Genomic DNA, 19,231 nt, shown 5'->3' with positions numbered 1-19,231 from the left:
GAATCTTTAATTATCCATGGTCATTGCATTGATGATGCTCATGTTTCATACTTCATATTGCATGGAAATAGTACAAACTTTGTCAGTAAGTACTCGTAGTTTTTCATGAGGACTTGTACTTGGGGGCATGTCACTTGGTTTGGAACTTCCTTGAGACTTAGGTTGATCACCATGGGGGGGGGGGAGGGGAGTTGCCTGTGCACGACAGGGTGACTTTGACACTTGCTGCCTAGTTTTCCTAAGTGAGAGTGTCATGTGGACACGCTTAGGCTATTTCCAGATAAATGATACCACATTGCATTTTAAAGTTGAGTTAGGTACATGCATCATTCTGAGCATATATGATTTGAATTATGGAAAAGTTGATGACTAGTTTGTTAAGTGTATGTTGAACCGATGGGTTATTAAGAATGATTGTGGTCATTGTTATTGTTTTCTTGTTAATCATTGTCTTTTGGTGTTTGTTGATCTTTTATAATAAACTCACCTTTGCAATTTTTGTACTGTGTGATTGGTGCCTGTGATGATTTTGAGCTTTCGTTCATGGGAGCAGATGAGCAGCAGTAGGTGACTTAGAGGGAAGTCTTTTGATGGAGCCGCTAAGCCGACGTCATAACGTTGGAATTTATTTTGGGGGAGAGTTGTGTTTTGTTATGAACTCTTCCTTAGTTGGTTCCTTGAATCTTTTTGATTGGGCATGTAAGTCCCAAGTTTAGATATATGTAAAAAAATCTAAATAATGTTCTGACATTTGAAAGATGTGTAGTGGTGTATAATATATATATATATATATATATATATATATATATATATATATATATATATATATAAGTATGTATTTGTGAGTTGTTTGATGAATGTACATCGCGAAAAATTTACCATCGTTTTCACAATCAAATTAATGGAGCTTTCACTTAAAATTGAAATGTCACATTTTATAGTAAGTGATATCATAGCGATGAGGTGGGTCGTTACAAACACCGCGACAAACTTACTAGAATCAAATGCCACAACCCTACTAGAGATGGTATGTCCTAAAAGGTTCACCTCATCAAGCAAAAATTGACATTTTTCTAGCTTGGCATACAAGTGCTCGTCCCTCAAAATTTGCAATACTACCTTCAAATACCCTTCATGGTCTTCCGGTGTTTTAGAGTATATCAAGATATCATCTATGAACACCACCACAAAATTGTCCAAGAATGGCCTAAAGATCTAGTTCATGTAATCCATAAACACAATTGGAGCAGTAGTCACACCAAAAGGCACTACTACATACTCGTAGTGCCCATACCTTGTCCTAAAGGCAGTCTTAGGAATGTCTTCACTCTTGACTCTAATTTGGTGATATCGTGACCTTAAGTCTATCTTAGAGAACACTGACGCTCCACGCAATTGATCTAAAAGGTCATCTATCCTAGGCAATGTATACTTATTCTTGATAGACACTTTGTGCTCACATAATATCATGCTTCCATTTTTCTTCTAATTGTTTCTTAAGCTCACTCAACTCTAGAGGTGACATCCTATAAGGTGCTACTAATACAAGTCCACTCCCAGGTACAAGGTCTATGTTAAACTCAACTTCCCTGTTTGGAGGCAAAATAGAGACTTCCCCAAGAAAAAAATCTTAGAATTCACACACTACAGGTATAGCTAACACGTTCTTTCAACCTCTACTTTAGTAGAGAACAAAAGGATGTATCCTTGAGCCCCCTCAACTAAAGACTTAAGGCAGGCAACAATAGAAACAATGGAATTGGAGATAGAAGAATCAATTGATATTGGTTGTTTAGCAATGGAAATAGTTTTATCTGAACAATTTATGACAACACAATTTGAAGAAAACCAATTCATACCAAGTATGACATCCAAACCAGACAAAGGCAAGCATATAAGATTAACAAGAGAAGTCACACCGTGATACACTAAAGGACAATTAAAGCAAGCAATAGAAGTAACAAGCTTCACTTTTGCAAGAGTAGCAACACTCGAATCAAAAGGCAATTTAGAAAAAAGGGAAGGCAGAATATTTCACACAATCAAGAAATATGAACGAATGTGTCACTCCTGAATCAAATAATATAATTATTTTTATTTATTTAATAAAGCCCATGCCTTGAATCAAACCATCAGACTCCTTCACCTTTTCCCCTTGGAGTGTAAAGACTCTCCCCTAGTTATGTGGCCTTGGTTGGGTTGTCCCTCACCCCTACAACTTCTAGCATAGTGTCCCACTTTCTCACATTTGTAGCAAGTGGTATGTGCTGTGGGACAGGGATGATCTCCATAAATCAAGCCACACCACTGACGTCCGACACCTTTGTCAGTCTTAACTCTTTGCACATGTTTTCCTTTATTGATGATGGGCACAGGTCACAACTGATTTTGAAACTTGTCATCCTTGCTATGGAATTTCTTCCCATCAAAGCTAGCCTTCTCCTTAGATCTATGATCCCTCACTGCTTGCATTTTCTGCTCTGTTATGCGACATTTGTTCACTAGGGTAGGATAATCTCTAATCTCCAAGATGTTGATAGAACTCTATTACTCTGGTTTCAAGCCCTCTTCAAACTTGATAACCTTCCAATAATCTTGAGAATTATCCTTCAAATAATGAGAAAACCTCACTAGGCTCTCATACTTAGCCACGTACTCGACAATGGTCATATTTCCCTGCTAAAGTTGGAGGAACTCGGTCTCCTTTTGGATACAAACATTGTGAGGAAAGTACTTCCCCAAAAAAACTTCCTTGAACTCCTCCCAAGTGATAAGAGCTCCTCGAGTTGCCAAACTCCCTCGTGTGTTTTTCCACCAATGCTCTGCATCAGACTCCAGCATGTAGGTGGCAAAGTCCACCTTCTACACATGATCACATCTCATGACTCTAAAAATTTTATTTAGCTTTTGGAGCCATTCTTTTGCTTCCACAAGATCTACGTTGCCATAGAAAAATGGCAGATCATTCTTATGAAATTTTGGTAACCTCGTGTATTGAGGGTTCAGAGGCAAAATCAAGTTGGTGAAGACTCTACTTCCATTCCTATTCATTTGACAGATAGCCTCCATCTGTGCTTACATAACTTTGGTCATTCGAGCCATGTTCGTTGCAAGTGCATCATTTACATTTTCCCTTTGCCTATTAGGTGCCATAAATTTGCATACCACCAATCAAACACTGGGTTGATCAAGTCCAATATCTAAAAGAATAGCATGTCATTTATAACTCTAATAAGCAGTCCTATGTGTCCATATTTGATCTTTTGAAAATAACCCATTACCACAATTCTATTTAGGATCAAACTGCTCTGATACCATAATGTAACACCATTCGTTACAATAACAACCTGTACTAAAATATACCAAAAAGAATATGAAATCCCAAAATTATAATAGTTTTAAAAATACCTCATGTATAATAAAATAAGTCAAATAAGCGAATCTTTTCATAAAGAAAACATTATCCTCAAAACATGGGTATCTAAACTAAATTAACGCTAAAAATATAACAAAAGTAGCCGCATCCAGCGTCTTATTCTGAAGTACTAACCAAACTAAAATAAATGTAACTAAGAAAACTATGTCTTAAGTCTCTTCAAACCCAGCAACTTCTTCCTCAACGAATGTAACTAAGATGATAATCTCAATGAATAAAACAACTAAAAGGAGTTCACAAATAATGTTATTTTTAACCGGCACGGTAATCCAAAAAACCAACCATGATATCCACAACGAATTTAAAATAGGATTATATATATATATATATATATATATATATATATATATATATATATATATATATATATATATATATGCTCTCCAATAAAAATCATATTATAACAATTCATGACATTCTAAATAGATAAAATATTTAAATAAATGCAAACACCTCATCGCCTCACAATTTAGTGATTCCCAGAATCACAAGACTCAATTCTTTGGTTCTCGAAACTAGTGTTGATCTCATATTTTTCAAAGGGTCTATGAGTTCATATTCCATGCAATTGCGTCCTAGTGTCTTTCCCATCATAGATGGAGGTATCTAGAATCCCTTCCCTATCTTAGATGGGGATATCTATAAATAAATATCATTCTCATCCCAGATTGAAGTATTTAACATTATAATATCATAATAAAATGTACATAATAATCCCTTCTCAGGAGGTGATGATCAACTCACAAAATTATAAGAATACCATTCTAAAAAAACTACCATCAAATTTCCTAATTTTGTGCATCCAATAGTAATTCTCAAAATCACACCTCAATAATAATAAAATCAATTAATAATATGAAACCACATATATAACAACAATTATATATGTACTATAATAACTAAGGCGTATAATATTTAATGGCTAGAACATAATACATATATACAAATTAGTTCGGATTCTAAAGGTTAAATTATATATTCATTAATTAAATGATAAAGTCCTTTAGATTATATATATATATATATATATATATATATATATATAAAACACATTGTCAAGAATTCATACCATGGATGTTTAGAAAAAAATATTTTACTTATCTCTTGATGCAAGAAATTTATGCTCTTCGTTGTTCTTCTTCTCCTATACTAATTGCGTTGAAATAATTTCTCCACTTTCTTTCTCTTTCTTAGTCCTTGAGCAATCCACTAATACCAAGAGAGATCATTTATATATATGATTCTAAGAGAAGAAACTACCACTGGATATAAGAATTATACGTAATTTTAAATTTGTTAAACCGATCTTTCTTTATCTATTATTTCTATTATCTTTAACCAATATAATATATTATTATAATAACATCTTTTCAAAATAAAAATAAAAATATAATATATTAAAACAATTTAATCTATTTTTTTCTTTACTAAAAGATATATTTAAATATCTTTAATCTAATAATTATTAGATTATTTTTGGTACATACCAACGTAGAAAAACAGAAAATTATAATGACCAAAATAAAAAAAAGTTAATAGGATTAAAATGAAAATAATCTTATATTGTATGAATTAAACAACTATTTAAGCTTAATTTATAAAAATTAAGGTTCGTTAACTTTTATTTTTCATTATCTGTATTCACTTTTAATTACAAAATTCTCACATTTTTTACAATTTGTTTCATGCTTTCAAAAATTTGTACAAGAACCATCAAAACACACAAAAAAGAAGAAGTTATTTTGAGTTATTTTTGTACAAATCTTTAAAACCGGGAGACATATTAAAAATAAGCATCAACAAACAATTTTGTACCTCAGGGATAGTTAGTCTCGCTTTTTTTTTTTTTTTTTCTTTTCTTTCGTTATGTGATTCCCACTAATAAAAAAATATGAAAAATAAGGTAATAATTTTGTAATTAAAAGTGAAAAAATTAAAAAAAGTTTTGTTTTTTTGCAAAGTAAACGTGCCCTTAATTTCCAAATACTACAAATGTACTAATGAGAGAGAGAAAAAAATTATCCTACAACGAATGTACTGGTGACCATAAAAAAAATATTACAAAAATTAAACCATAATTTCATGATTTCTATGAAGTTGTATGTTTAAAATTTAATTTTTATAATTTTTGTTGATTACTAGTACATTTAATTTGCAGGTTTAGTTTTTCTTCTACCCATTAGTACATTTGTAGTGTTTGAATGTTTAATTTTTATAAAGTTGGCCTAAATAGTTATTTAGTCCCCTATAATATAAAGATTTTTTTTACTGCCCTTTTAATTTTTGGTCCTTATAATTTTATTTTTTATTTTATTTTAGTTTATTTATTTTTTTCTGTTAAATTTGATGGATAAATCAAATGATAGAAATCATAATTAAACAAAAAAATAATGGAGATAAAAAAGACTAAAAACAAAATACTCATATATTATAGAACTAATAAATTATTTAAGATTTACTAAAATAAATATTTTAAATATATTTTTAGTCTTAATTTAGGGTTTTATTTTTTTAATTCTCAAATTGAAATTTGTATCGTTTTTCAAATTCATGAAATATTTTTTAGTCTATCATGTAATAAAAAAATCGTCAGAATTGTGTATATGAACCGTTACAAATCAATCAATAAGGACTAAAGAGGGCATTTCACGATTTTGAAGATTAATAAATATAAATTTTAATCTGAAAAGTACATAGATCTCAATTTTAAAAGATTAAAAGTATATTTAAGTTTGAAATCTAAAATAAATAAATTATGACCCCTCTAGAAATGCACAATAAATGAGGGACTATAAACTCAAATATAAACGATAAGTTCGTCTAACTGTACCATCATCATCCACATTTTTTTTCTCTCACACACTCAACCAAAGACGAAGGAAGAAGAAGAATTACAAAGTACCACCAAACAGGCTGCGACGACGTCGTTCTTTGCAACTTCCAGTTACTTCTCTATATCTCTTTTCGCTCGATCCTGTAATAATATTTCCATCCTTTTTAATTCTCGAAATAAACAAAAGGGTAATTTTATCTGTTGAAAAAATTGAATCTTGATTTTGATTCAATGTACCCAGTTGGAAAAATAGATGATTCTAGAATAATTGGGGAACAAGGGAGGGTGTGCAGAATTTTTAAGTTCATTTGTGATGCAATTTTTCGCTTTTTATTACTTCCAAGGTATGAGGGATTTTTCCTTAGATGTTGTCTTTGCAGTAAAAATAAAGATTTAAAATTGAATTATTAAGTTCCTTCATGTAGAAAATTAATAGGATTTAAATCTGGAGTAGTATTTCATTCCTTCCTACCAAATACACCAAAAGGAATCACAAATGAAATTTTATTGGAATGTGTAGGAATAATGTTATCAATTCATGTACCATGATTTCTTATAAAAACTTTTTATTTGTTGTTTCCTTAATAATTGTTCTTAGAATAATGGTTAGGATAACTGTTATTTGTTTAGGAAGTTTCACTTAAAATAAATTAAAACGAAAGGGTGATTGAATGCAAAGATGTTTGTTTGATGCTTTGGCAGGTTCTTGTTCTTGATGAATATGACACCAGTTTGCCCCTTTGTCAAAGCTGCTCGCCCCGATGATAACAATGCCTCTAAGAAATCTGGCGAAAACTCTATGAAACATCAGGCTGAGTCTGAGAGTAAGGTGAAGAAAGAGGTTAATGACTCAGCTAGTACCTCACCAAAGTGCCCTTTTGGATATGATTCACAGTCGTTTAAGATTGGTCCTCTTAGCTGTACGGTGTGCCAAGCACTTTTATTTGACACCAGCAAATGTGTACCTTGTTCTCATGTTTTCTGCAAGTATGTATTACGTCCCATGCTTATTTCTTGAATATATGATGCATTGCATACTATATTTTTAGTTCATTTCTCATAATCTACTTGTCTGAAATTAGAGCATGCATATCGCGCTTTAAGGACTGCCCGTTATGTGGGGCTGATATTGTGAAGATCGAGCCTGATGCTAATCTTCAAGGTGTAGTTGATCGCTTTATTGAAGGTCATGCTAGGATCAAAAGGTCTGTTAGTGCAGACAAAGGAGAAGAAGCAGCAGAGAGTAAACAGGTCATATATGAGGATGTGTCTTTGGAAAGAGGTTCTTTCTTGGTGCAACAGGCTATGAGGGTAGGTTGGTCTTTTTAAATGTTAATGTTAAATCTTTATATATGAATAATTAAACGGAGAAAGATAAAGATCCTTGAAAACTTTTTTCCTTAATGTAATTGGCAATGATGTTAATTATTCTTGATAGTGCTGTACTGGTATGCATGATTAGATGTGTTGGAAAATATCTTTATCCGGGAGAGATATTGATGTTAATACTTAATAACTGTTGCTCTGCTGCAGCTACTGCCATTTGTTTACTAAGTTACATTTTAAACTTTGTTGATTTGGTTCCACCTCTTGATAATGAGTATTTTGCTATATGGAATCCAAAAACAGGCATTCCGTGCTCAGAATTTAGAAAGTGCCAAATCAAGACTCAACTTCTGTGCAGAAGACATTCGTGATCAGTTAGAAAAAGTTGGTAACACTTCAGAGTTATGTTCACAGCTAGGAGCAGTCTTGGGTATGCTTGGTGACTGCTGGTATGTTTTCTTGCTCTCTTCTACCCCCCTTCCCTGCAGTCAACTGGTTAATCAGTCTGTTGCTCTTATTTTCCTGTTTGTGCATATATCAATCTTTCATTCAGTCCTCTCATCACTGTAGTTTGTTTTGTTAGTTTATGTAGAATATTATTGCTATATGTCCTCAGATATTATTTGTGTAAAAGGTTTGTGCTTAAAGAAAAATGAAGAAATTTTGAACAACTATAATATATCTGTCGCGAGTCTCACTGATTGAATATAGAATAGTCTATAAGATACAAAGGAATTGGAGCAAAATAGTAATGCAGGGACACTAAATATAACTAGATAGAGACCAAAAATGGTAGAAGAAAGTAGATCACCTAACATTAGTGGAGATGAGAAAATTAGTGTGCTAAGTCCAGATCATCTTAGGAAAATGGTCCTTTTAAGTTGATCCCAAGTATTTATGGCTAAGTTGTTTTCTTATTTTCTTTTTTATACCACCCTAAAATGAGGGCATTATGTTTCTTTATTGAGAAGGAAAACTCCTATTTTTTTTTGTCAAGGTGACTTAGTAAGAAACTGTGAAACTTCTTTATTTAATAAGTCAGATCTAATTTAGAAAGAGTAAACAGGTAACTGATTACTTGGAATTATTCCCGTCTCAGAGCTTAGTTCTTAAATTTATCTGTCTACTAATTAGTTGTACAAGTTAATCCTTGAATTTATTTCACTTGAATTAATGAGAGATATTTTGGATGAAATGCTTGAGTGTTTTCTCACTCAGCTTCTCTTATATATCAAACTTAGCTTACAAAGGAAACTTTTACAGAGAGCTCAGAACAGAGAATATACAAAAAAGTATAAAAAAAAGAACAGTAGCCTAGTACAATAGGGACATAATAACCTATTTTCTAACATTCCCCCTCAAGCTGGAACATTTAAATCATATGCACCGAGCTTGGAGCCTAAAAATTGAATCCTAGGTCCCCTCAATGACTTGGTCAAAATATCTGCAATTTGATCATTAGAGCTAATTTTTTCAGTATTAATTTCCTTAGCCAACAACTTCTCTTGAACAAAGTGGTAGTCAATTTCTATGTGTTTGGCTCTTTCATGGAATACTGGGTTAGAAATAATATGAAGTGTTGATTATCACAATATAGTTGCATCTGCTGAACTTCACAAAATTTAAGTTCCTGGAGAAGTTGTTTGACCCACATTAGTTCACAAGCGGCTGAAGCCATGGCCTTATATTCAACTTCTGCACTAGACCAGGCAACAACATTTTGTTTCTTGTTATTCCAAGAAATCAGATTTCCTCCTATGAACACACAATATCCAGTAGTAGAGCGCCTGTCTATAGGAGAGCTTGCCCAGTCATTACCACAGTACCTAGTAACATGGGTGTTTCCCTTGTCTTCATACAACAATCCCTGTCTTGGAGTCCTTTTAATGTACCTAAGAATGCGAATTACAACATTCCAGTGATTAGTGTGAAAAGCTTGCATAAATTGACTAACTACCCCAACTACAAAAGAGATGTCAGGTCTAGTGATTGTAAGATAAATGAGTTTTCCAAATTAGTCCCCTGTTGATGGATTGACAAGTTTACCAATGCGTCTCAAGTAGTAAAGTTAGAACGGAAGTCTGAGTATTGTATCCACAGGGACTTTGTTTGTACTTATGTAGATTAATATTTGATTAATAAAAAGATTTGGAAAGGTTGTAGAAAAATAGTAATTTAAATTGGCAGAAAATTAAATCAAATAAGAGGAGAAATTAAACAAGAATTTAAATTAATTAATTAAAGACAGAAAAGATGAAAAAATCCAATATTATTGTAGAAGGAAATTCAAAAGATGAGAATGTTGAAAACTTAGTCTACTAGAGCTACTCCTTGATGTACTGTTAATGATTTTTCTCTATTTATAATTATTTCAATTTACACCTGCATCTACTAGTATACTCTAACTTTGATCCCCCACATGAAAGAGTCTAATTTATCTATTTTCTCTCCCAAATCCCTTTACAGAGCTAAAATTAGTAAATTGCATTAAGAATAGAGATGTATAACAGGCTAAACAAATATCAATCTATCCCTAGTGATAACTTTATTTAGATACTCTTTTCCAGTTCTATTAGAAAATAATGTTTTTCAACGCGTCGCTACCCCTAAAACTTATCATGCAAATGAGTGATCAAGCCACAAACAATAATATTAAGCACAGGAAAAGATAATGTAAATGTAATATTCATAAATAGATAGAAAGAGAAATTACATCAAGAAGGGGGTTTAGTCTCTCATTGTCATGGAGACTTTACAATTGGAAGAGGGGAATATTTAGTAAAGGGGAAAAAGATAAGAAAGGGAATTGAGGGAAGGAATGGCTCCCAATACTTGCTTCTCCTTCTAGCCTTTGCAACGAATTGTATTCTGTTGGAATTTCTATGTGTCTTTTCCTTCTTTCCTCTTCTTCTTTTATAGGTGCAGATTAGTGGACTTCTTGCACTAAGCCCGACTTTACTTTCCTTAATTAATCATGCTTTTCTTAATTATTCTTCTTTCCTTAATTAACCATGCTTTCCTCAATTAGTCTACTTCCCTTGATTAGTCTTGCTTTCCTCTATTAGTCTTCTTTCCTTAATTAACCTTGCTTTCCTCAATTAGCTTGTTTTCCTTAATTAGCTCTATTTCCTTAATTAACTTTATTTTACTCACTAAGCATCATAAATTCATCACTTTTAATATTCTCTGCAAAAAAACTTAAATGATAATAATTTAACAATTATATGCTCAAAAAGAAAAAATTATGAGGAAAAAATTACAAATTCCTATATAATTTAATCCCAAAATATACTCATAATTAGTCGTTATCATCTCCTATACCGTTCAGGATCATTGAAGGGTTCACCTTGTTCTGCCATCAACTTTTGATTTGGGTCCATGGGACTCTGAAGAGGCCTACACCCAATCATGCCTTTTTCTTTCAAGATATTGAAAGCATACTTTCTTTGAGAAATAGCAATGCCTTTGTTTGTATGAGCCACCTCAATACCAAGAAAGTATTTTAGACACCCAAGGTCTTGGGTCCGAAAGTGGTTGAATAGGTGCTTTTTCAACCAGCTAATTGTAGTAGCATCATTCCTTGTAATAACTATGTCATCAACATAGACAATTAGATAAATACACTTTCTTGGAGAAGTGTGACAATAGAAAATTGAATGATTTGCTTCACTGTGCTTCAATCCAAAAGCCTATACAATTTGACTAAATTTGACTAAATTTCCCAAACCAAGCTCTTGGAGATTGTTTGAGACCATAGAGAGATCGACGCAATTTACAAACTAACCCATATTCCCCTTGAGCGACAAATGCAGGAGGTTGCTCCATGTTATCTCTTCTTCCAGGTCACCATGCACGAAGGCATTTTTAATATCCAATTGATGGAGAGGCCAATGGCAAATGACAGCCATAACAAGAAATACGCTGACCATGGTGAGTTTGGCCACAGGAGAAAAGGTATTGCCATAGTCAAGGCCATATATCTGTGTGTACCCTTTTGCCACCAATTTAGCCTTAAGGCGATCAACTTCACCATTAGGCCCAACCTTAATAGCATACACTCATCTACAACCAACTATCTTCTTCCCATGTATTTCAACAATCATGGCTTGTTGGCATCCAAGGTGATCAAGTGCTTCATGGATATTTTTAGGAATGGTGAGAGGTGATATGGATGAAACAAAGGAAACATGAGGAAATAACTGGTGATAACTCAAAAAATTAAATATAGGATTGGAATTTTTGGTAGATCGTATACCTCTCCTAAGAGCAATTGGCTACTTAGAGTGGTCATCAGTGGGAACTATTGTATGGATAGCTGAAGGTGATGGACATGAAGCAGATGACTCTCCATATAACATAGGACTAGATAACTCTCTCAGTGTCTCTCATGCTGGTGAGTGGTGTGAGGTCATGAAGAAGGACTGGAAGGGCTGGTTGTAGAGGTGGCTTGACTTGTGTCCATAATAGGGATTTCATGAAGGGGAGACAACAGTGGATCCAGTGATGTACCATTTTGTTGGGGTGTGTGAGGTCATGTAGAATAATGTAAAATGTCTATTGTGGTTAAAACGAAGAAAGATTAGAGGAGAAATATTCTTTGGCATTATCACTCCTGAGAATCTTAATTACTTTTCCAAATTGGGTCATGATTTCATTAAAGAAAGACATGAATATAGGTAAAAGTTTAGATCGATCTTTCATTAAATAAACCCAAGTACATGTAGAGTATTCATCAATAAAGGTAACAAAATATCTGAAACCAATAGATGTGACACGGCTTGGACCTCAAATATCAGAGTGAATAGTGAGAAAAGCAGAGTTACATCTTGTTTCAGTTCTCTTTAGAAAAGAGGACCTAACATGTTTTCCTAATTGACATGACTCATTCTAAGACTTGAAGCCTTCTAAGACTAGGAACCATTTTCTTCAACTTTGATAAATGTGGATGACCTAAGCTATCATGCAAAAGCTTAGGAGACAAAGATGCAATACGAGACAAAGATGCAATACAGGACATAGACGGTCTGGTTTCAAGATAGTAGAGACCTTTGGATTCATGTCCTATGCCAATCAACTGACCTATACCACATTCCTGTATAACAAAGGAATCAACATCAAATGTTACAAAACAATTTAATGATTTTGTCAGTTGACTAAGAGAAACTATGTTGAAAGGACAATTAGGAACAAAAAGAACTGGATCCAAGTTTAAAGAAGAAGAAATGGAGACTTTGCCGACTCCTTTAGAGTCGACTTTGGTGCCATTTGCTAGGGTGATCACTAATTAGATGAGGGAATTTTGGAGGAGACTTAGAGGTGAATAGAGAGTCATTACAGGAAATATGATCAGAAGCACCTGAATCAATTACCTATGGACCTTGGCTATCCACAGACTGAGAAATGCAAGCTGTTGAAGTACTCGGGCCTGAAGATGATTGAGCTTGACTATTGGAGTTCAATCGAAGGTATTCTTGATACTCCTCTTTAGAAACTTAGGATCAAGTGTTTTTGATTTGGAGACATTTGCTGTTTTATCAGGCCAGCCAATTATATAGTAGCATTTGTCTTGGGTGTGACCCGACTTCTTGCAATGTGAGCATCGAAGGTCTGACTTCGTGTCTCTACCTCCACAACCGCCACCACGTCTTCCACAATTCCTATAATCTTCCTCTAGTAGACACCATTGCTGAAGATTCAACATGCTCAAGTGAGTTTCCAGTCTTTCTTGGGGTGGGAATGTGAAGAAGACGTGTCATGAGGCTATCCGTTGAAGGAACTTTTTGACCAGTCAGAATTTGATCACGAATATGATCAAAATCTGGATTCATGGCACGCAAGGCCAGAACCATGTACAGATTGCCATGCTTCCTTTTCATTTCCTCCACTAAGTCAGCATCTAAGAGCATTTTTAGTTCTTCAATTGCAGATTGAATTTGAGCAACACATGTGGTCATATCATGATCCGTTTGCTTGTAAGATGTCAACTTGTCAGCTGCATCATACAATCTCTGAATGTCATTGGCATAAATCTTTGGGGCCTTTTTCCAAAAGTAGTAACAGGTTTTGAATGACCTCAAGGTTTCTAAGATATTTGGCTCCATGGACTGCCACAACAAGGCACAGAGTTGAAAGTCAAGCCTCTTCCATTGTCCCTGACTTTCTGTCCGTATTTCAGTGAACTCTTTCTCCAAATGGTCATGATGCCCTTGGCCAAGGAACCAGAGTTCCATAGATGCAGACCAGGACAAATAATTTCTACTACCATTCAGCTTCTCTGAGGTTATGACAGGTGTCCCAAAGAAAGAAACTATGGGACCAACAAAAGAGGAAGTTGTAGATTAAACTATAATAACCAAATACGAATGAAACTTATTATAATGATGAATATGTCTCATTGTGAGAAAAATTTCAGTTTTGATCATTTATGTGCGTATTAAAACTTTTTTTGGTAGTTTGCATAAGGTCCTAGATTAAGACCTTGTTGTCGCCATTTAACACACACAAAAAAGGTATTTTTTTTTTTTTGCATTGTATCCACTATCTTAGGTGTACAACTCTGAGATCCACTATACTGCTATGGTGTTTTTGGTGTCCAGAGTTAACTACTACAGTGAGAAGCATTCCCAAATATTTTTTGCTAGTTTTATGCTCCCACCTCCATCATGATTCTGGGTTTTTGAAACAGGTCCTTGAACTTATCATTATATGGTTGCAAAATTGTATCTTCGAATATTTGGCATTCAGAGAAAACTATTGTCTTCCCCTTTGGCTTTTCTGTGGTGCTTAGTTAATCGAGAGGGGTTTTGATGTTGGACATTTCAAGAGATTGCTTATCTTTTTGTTGGTTTTTTTTCCTGGATTTGGCCTTTTGTTTCCTTATCTAAGTATCTTATTCTCTGCTCTTATGTTCACTTGTTTCTTCTCTAATAATAATTCTTATTGTATCACAAAATGGTAAAAGAATAGTTCTATGACATGTTTAATGGAGGCAGATCATGATCTACTTGTTAACACATCATTTTTCTGCAGCCGAGCAATGGGTGATGCGAGTTCTGCAGTTGCATATTTTGAAGAAAGTGTTCAATTTCTGTCGAAGTTGCCAAAAGATGATTTGGAGGTTATTTCATTGGAACCTTGCTTTTTTAGACTACGGAGTGAAAAATCATAATTGCAACATCACGTTTTTTTGTTTGTTCTCTATTTATTCTTGACTTTTTTGTCCCACAGATTACCCATACACTTTCTGTTTCTCTTAACAAAATTGGAGATCTTAAATATTACGATGGAGACCTTCAAGCTGCAAGATCTTACTATTTTAAATCTTTGAATGTTCGACGTGATGCTGTCAAGCACAATTCAAACGTTCCATCCCAGGTTGGTTATTACTATTTGCATACATTTGATTTTAAATTTTTGTTGTTACCTAATTGACCTTCATGCAAGTCTTGCTCTTTTGGCTTGGTGCAAGCTTTACTATTTTGGTTAGTATGTTGTTATACATGGTCATAAGGTGAATCAGCAAATGTCATTTATTTAAAATTTAAAATTATGGGAATGCTTTAATATGATGGACTTAGATTAGGCGGCAATACGAGAACAGCAGCACAATTTTGTTATCCGTTGCAGCCATGCTGCAAATTGTAGAGATTCAAACTAATATAGAACAAAGAGATGGGCACATGCATAGTTGCGCACACAAAGTACGGAGAAACTGGGAGAATCACTTCAATAGTATCACTTTTTCTTAAGTGTATCTAGTACGGTACATGCTAGATAATCTTTAAACTGTCAATCCAACTAGATCATCAAATAACAATAGTTTAGAAATGTTTGCTTGACACCCAAGTTAATAGAAAAGTCCTATCCTATCTATTATTAAATCCTAAACAAAGCTTCCAATTGATATCCTAGTTATGGTATTATTCTATAAGCCTAAAAACAGTCTGGGCCTTTTTGATAAAGGAACCTATAGTAATTTTCAAGTCTATTTTTTTCTATGCAATTGTTTTTAGGCAAAATTGCACTTTTGGTCCCCCAGTTTATCTCCAATTTCGGATTTGGTCTCCCTATAATTTAATTCACAAATTTGGTCCTCCAGTTTTATAAATTCCTGCAAAATTGGTCCTGGAAGCCCGATTTGGACGTTGACTGTTAACCTGAGACGTTGACTGTCACGTGTCAACTCCGCGTGTGACTGCTACATGTCAATGTCACGTGTCAATGTCTGAGTGGTTTCCTGTAAATGTTTCATTTTTTGTAGGTAAAATTGTACTTTTGGTCCCCAGTTTTACTCTAATTTCGATTTTGATCCCCTTATAATTTAATTCGCACATTTGATCCCCCAATTTTATAAATCCCTTTATAAATTTAGCCAAATTTCATTATTGGAGAAGTTGTATTTCAAATTTCAAACAAAAATACCATTGTCATACATAGGCCACTTAAGCAGTCGTATATACATAATACCACATGGGGGAGCAAAAAAAAAAAAAGGAGATTATTATAGAACCTGTTAAAGTAAGAGATTTGAAAATTTCAGACCCAGGTTGGGATTCATGCGCCACTTTCCCAAGTTGAACAACCCCGGAAGTGGGAGAGACAAAAAGTGATTTTCTCTGGGTTCCAAGTGAGTGAAAAACTTGCGATGAAAAAGAAGTACAAAATTTATCAAGACCTACCATGTTTCTAGCACCAGTGGCTAAATCATTCAAAAGACCAATTTTGCAGGAACAATTTATAAAGGATTTATAAAACTGGGGGACTAAATGTGTGAATTAAACTATAGGGGGACCAAAATCGAAATTGGAGTAAAACTGAGAGACCAAAAGTGTAATTTTACCTACAAAAAATGAAGCCTTTACAGGGAACCACTCAGATGTTGACATGTGGCATTGACATGTGGCAGTCAATGTTTGAGGTTAACGGTCAACGTCCAAATTAGGCTTTCAGGACCAATTTTGCAGGGATTTATAAAACTGGGGGATCAAATTTGTGAATTAGATTATAGGGGGACCAAATCCGTAATTGGAGATAAAGTGGGAGACCAATTTTACAATTTTGCCTTGTTTATATAAAAGAATTTTGGACTTAGTGTCACTTAGGTGGTTTTGGTTGGTGGAAATCTTCTGTTTTTATTTTCCACTTTTCCTAGTTTTACAAAATTGTCACTTTGCTTTCACTTTATTTCCTAGTCTTACAAAAATGTCACTTTATTTCCTAGTTTAGAATGATAAAGTAAAACATTTCCACAAGCAAAATGCACCTAAATGTTTCTAGTTTCTTCATTTCTACGGAGTTCTTGAAAGTATGGATACTTCACAGTTTTATTTTGATTCTCTTTTGAAACAACTGAACCATGTCAATAAGTAAGTACAAATCATTTTGATAATTTTCTGGTCAGTAATTCAAATATTAGGTGGTCCTTACAAAATTGCCACTGCAGAACATGTTCCTTAGCTTTTATTGAAATTAACCTTTTTCGTTGTTTTCTAATGATTTATTTTAGGTTTTAGATGTTGCTGTCTCTCTTGCGAAAGTTGCGGATGTGGACAGAAATCTAGGGGATGAAAAGTTAGCTACAGATGGATTTCAAGAAGCCATAGATTTACTGGAATCACTCACGTTGAAATCTGAAGCTAGTGGGCTCGAGCAGCGGGTAAGATGCCGATATACAAAGAAGTACTGTGTCAAGCGAGATGACCATTTTTATTGACTGACAGAAATAAATCTTGACCATACAATCATACATGCATGAATAGTTTAGGTTATAAGTTACATAAAGGATATATGAGCACTTAAAAGGATCACATGACTCTTATGTTTCAATCTTAATCATTCATGAGAGATCTAATAGTTAAGATTGGTTCCTCCTCCACACACATACACGTATATATAATATAGGGTTAACTAGATTTTTAATCCCTAAATTTTTTTAAATTCTGTTTTTAGTTTCTAAACTTTTGTTTGACCGATAAGGTCCTTAAATTTTTAGAAATTTCAGTTTTTAGTCCATAAATAAAAGTTTGAATTCATTTTTTTTATTTATTTAATAAGATTTCAAGGATTAACAACCAATTTTTTCAAAAGTGTAGAGATTAAAAATCTTAATGAAAAAAAGTTGAGGGACTTCGACCAATCAAACTTTTGTTTAGGGACTAAAAATTAAATTTTAAAATAATTGAAAGAACTTGATTAGTCAAATTTTTGTTTAAGGACTAAAGATCGATTTTCAAAAAAATTTAGGGACCAAAAATTTGGTTAACCCTGTAATATATAATGAGGACCTTATTTGACCATCCTTATATTTATGATATGTATGATGAAAAGAAAAACTCGTTTTCACTAGATATGTATGTCCCTGTAAATAGATATGGACATAGATTTTTTTATTTTTTATTTTTTGCTGAATGCTGCATTTTCTTATTGGATCCTGGAATTAATTTCAATTTCAATTCTTCTCCAGCGGCAATCCGTCATAGATTTCCTTAGAAGCCAACTTCCAGATAAACAAGAACAAGCTGAGGCAACAGTCTGAGATAGGTGGTCCACATGAAGAAAGGAAACACAAATTCAGATGCAATAAAAAATGTTACGGTATGCCACGAGACGAGCTTGTAAATTAAGGTCGGCTTAACAAAGGCACTACTAATGGAGGAAGAGGAGATTTCAGAGTAATGAATATTTCAGGCATTTCTGGCACTGCAGTACCTTCCTAAGCCTAAGATTCTACAGGGAATCCTTTTTGTATTTTCTTGTGCACCACTCTTGTATTTATTTTTTTTTGTTTCCACCTCTTTAGTTGCTTATCTTCTTGGTGCATACTAGCAATTGCGCTCCTTGCGTCATTGTAACTAAATATACTCTTCTCTAATAAACTAGAAACGAAGTAACAGGTACTATAGGTTGTGTAGTTTGCGTCACAACTTGATGGATACATTCTATACCGTGAAAAGTGAAATTTATAGATATATTTCTTTAATATTCCAATTACACTTTCAAACATTGTTGCATTGACAATAATAGTTCCAAAAAAATCATCACTATCATGGGCTAGACATTACTGAAAAATAAACGAAGGTGAATTGACCATGGCTATAAATACGGGCTAGGCATTTCTTTATTGGGATATGCTAGGTGCACCCAGCAATATTGCTGGTGCACCCAACAATTTTAGTGAATGGGCCATTTTGCCCTTTAAGTTAAAAATTTAAAAACGCGCTCCTCTTCTCGGAAGACCACTGCTGCTTCTTTTCTTCTTCCATTCCTGTTGATCCTCCGTGACACCGCGAGCCAAGCTTTCGTCTTCTTCGCGACACCACGAGCCAAGCTTCTTCTTCTCCGCGAACAGCCTTCGAGGTTAGTCTCCCTAACTCTCCATTGCTTTTACTATCCAGTATTGATTCAGCAGTGGAACCTTAGGATAGTAACCTTAGGGTAGTAACCTTAGGATAGAAGACGAAAGGGGAGAAGACGAGAGTACGCCGGAAAAAATGGCGGAAAAGGCTGACGGCGGAGTCTTCCGGAAGACCCGTTAGGGGTTCTTCCGGAAGACCCGTTAGGGGTTCTTCCGGAAGAAGTGTACTTCCGGAAGTAACCAAACGTCTTCCGGAAACTTTCCGGAAAAGATTCTTCCGGAA

General features: G+C 34.0%; 1 protein-coding gene across 2 annotated transcripts; it reads left to right on the top strand.

Moving 5' to 3' along the window:
• The first annotated feature begins 6,245 nt into the window (after positions 1 to 6,245).
• Positions 6,246 to 18,581, top strand: LOC114409427 (protein NCA1-like). Of its 2 annotated transcripts, none has more exons than XM_028372888.1 (8): positions 6,246 to 6,379; positions 6,972 to 7,256; positions 7,352 to 7,580; positions 7,899 to 8,044; positions 14,625 to 14,712; positions 14,823 to 14,969; positions 17,101 to 17,250; positions 18,058 to 18,581. In XM_028372888.1, exons 2-8 carry the CDS (start codon positions 6,985 to 6,987, stop codon positions 18,127 to 18,129), a joined length of 1,104 nt encoding a protein of 367 aa, XP_028228689.1. In that variant the 5' UTR covers positions 6,246 to 6,379; positions 6,972 to 6,984; the 3' UTR covers positions 18,130 to 18,581. The 2 variants fall into 2 exon arrangements, with proteins under 2 accessions (XP_028228689.1, XP_028228690.1); XM_028372889.1 differs by having other exon boundaries at positions 6,252 to 6,412.
• Positions 18,582 to 19,231: the final 650 nt, after the last annotated feature.

Source organism: Glycine soja, chromosome 4 (assembly GCF_004193775.1).
Source record: "Glycine soja cultivar W05 chromosome 4, ASM419377v2, whole genome shotgun sequence".
Classification (NCBI taxonomy): Eukaryota; Viridiplantae; Streptophyta; class Magnoliopsida; order Fabales; family Fabaceae; genus Glycine; species Glycine soja.
This window is presented reverse-complemented; position numbering and strand designations above follow the sequence as displayed.

Bases quoted from the DNA above. Each gene is read 5' to 3' on its own strand.
- LOC114409427 (XM_028372888.1), top strand. From the start codon at position 6,985: ATGAATATGACACCAGTTTGCCCCTTTGTCAAAGCTGCTCGCCCCGAT. The intron at 8,045-14,624 runs GTATGTTTTCTT...ATTTTTCTGCAG, and splicing joins GGTATGCTTGGTGACTGCTG to CCGAGCAATGGGTGATGCGA. The intron at 17,251-18,057 runs GTAAGATGCCGA...ATTCTTCTCCAG, and splicing joins CTAGTGGGCTCGAGCAGCGG to CGGCAATCCGTCATAGATTT.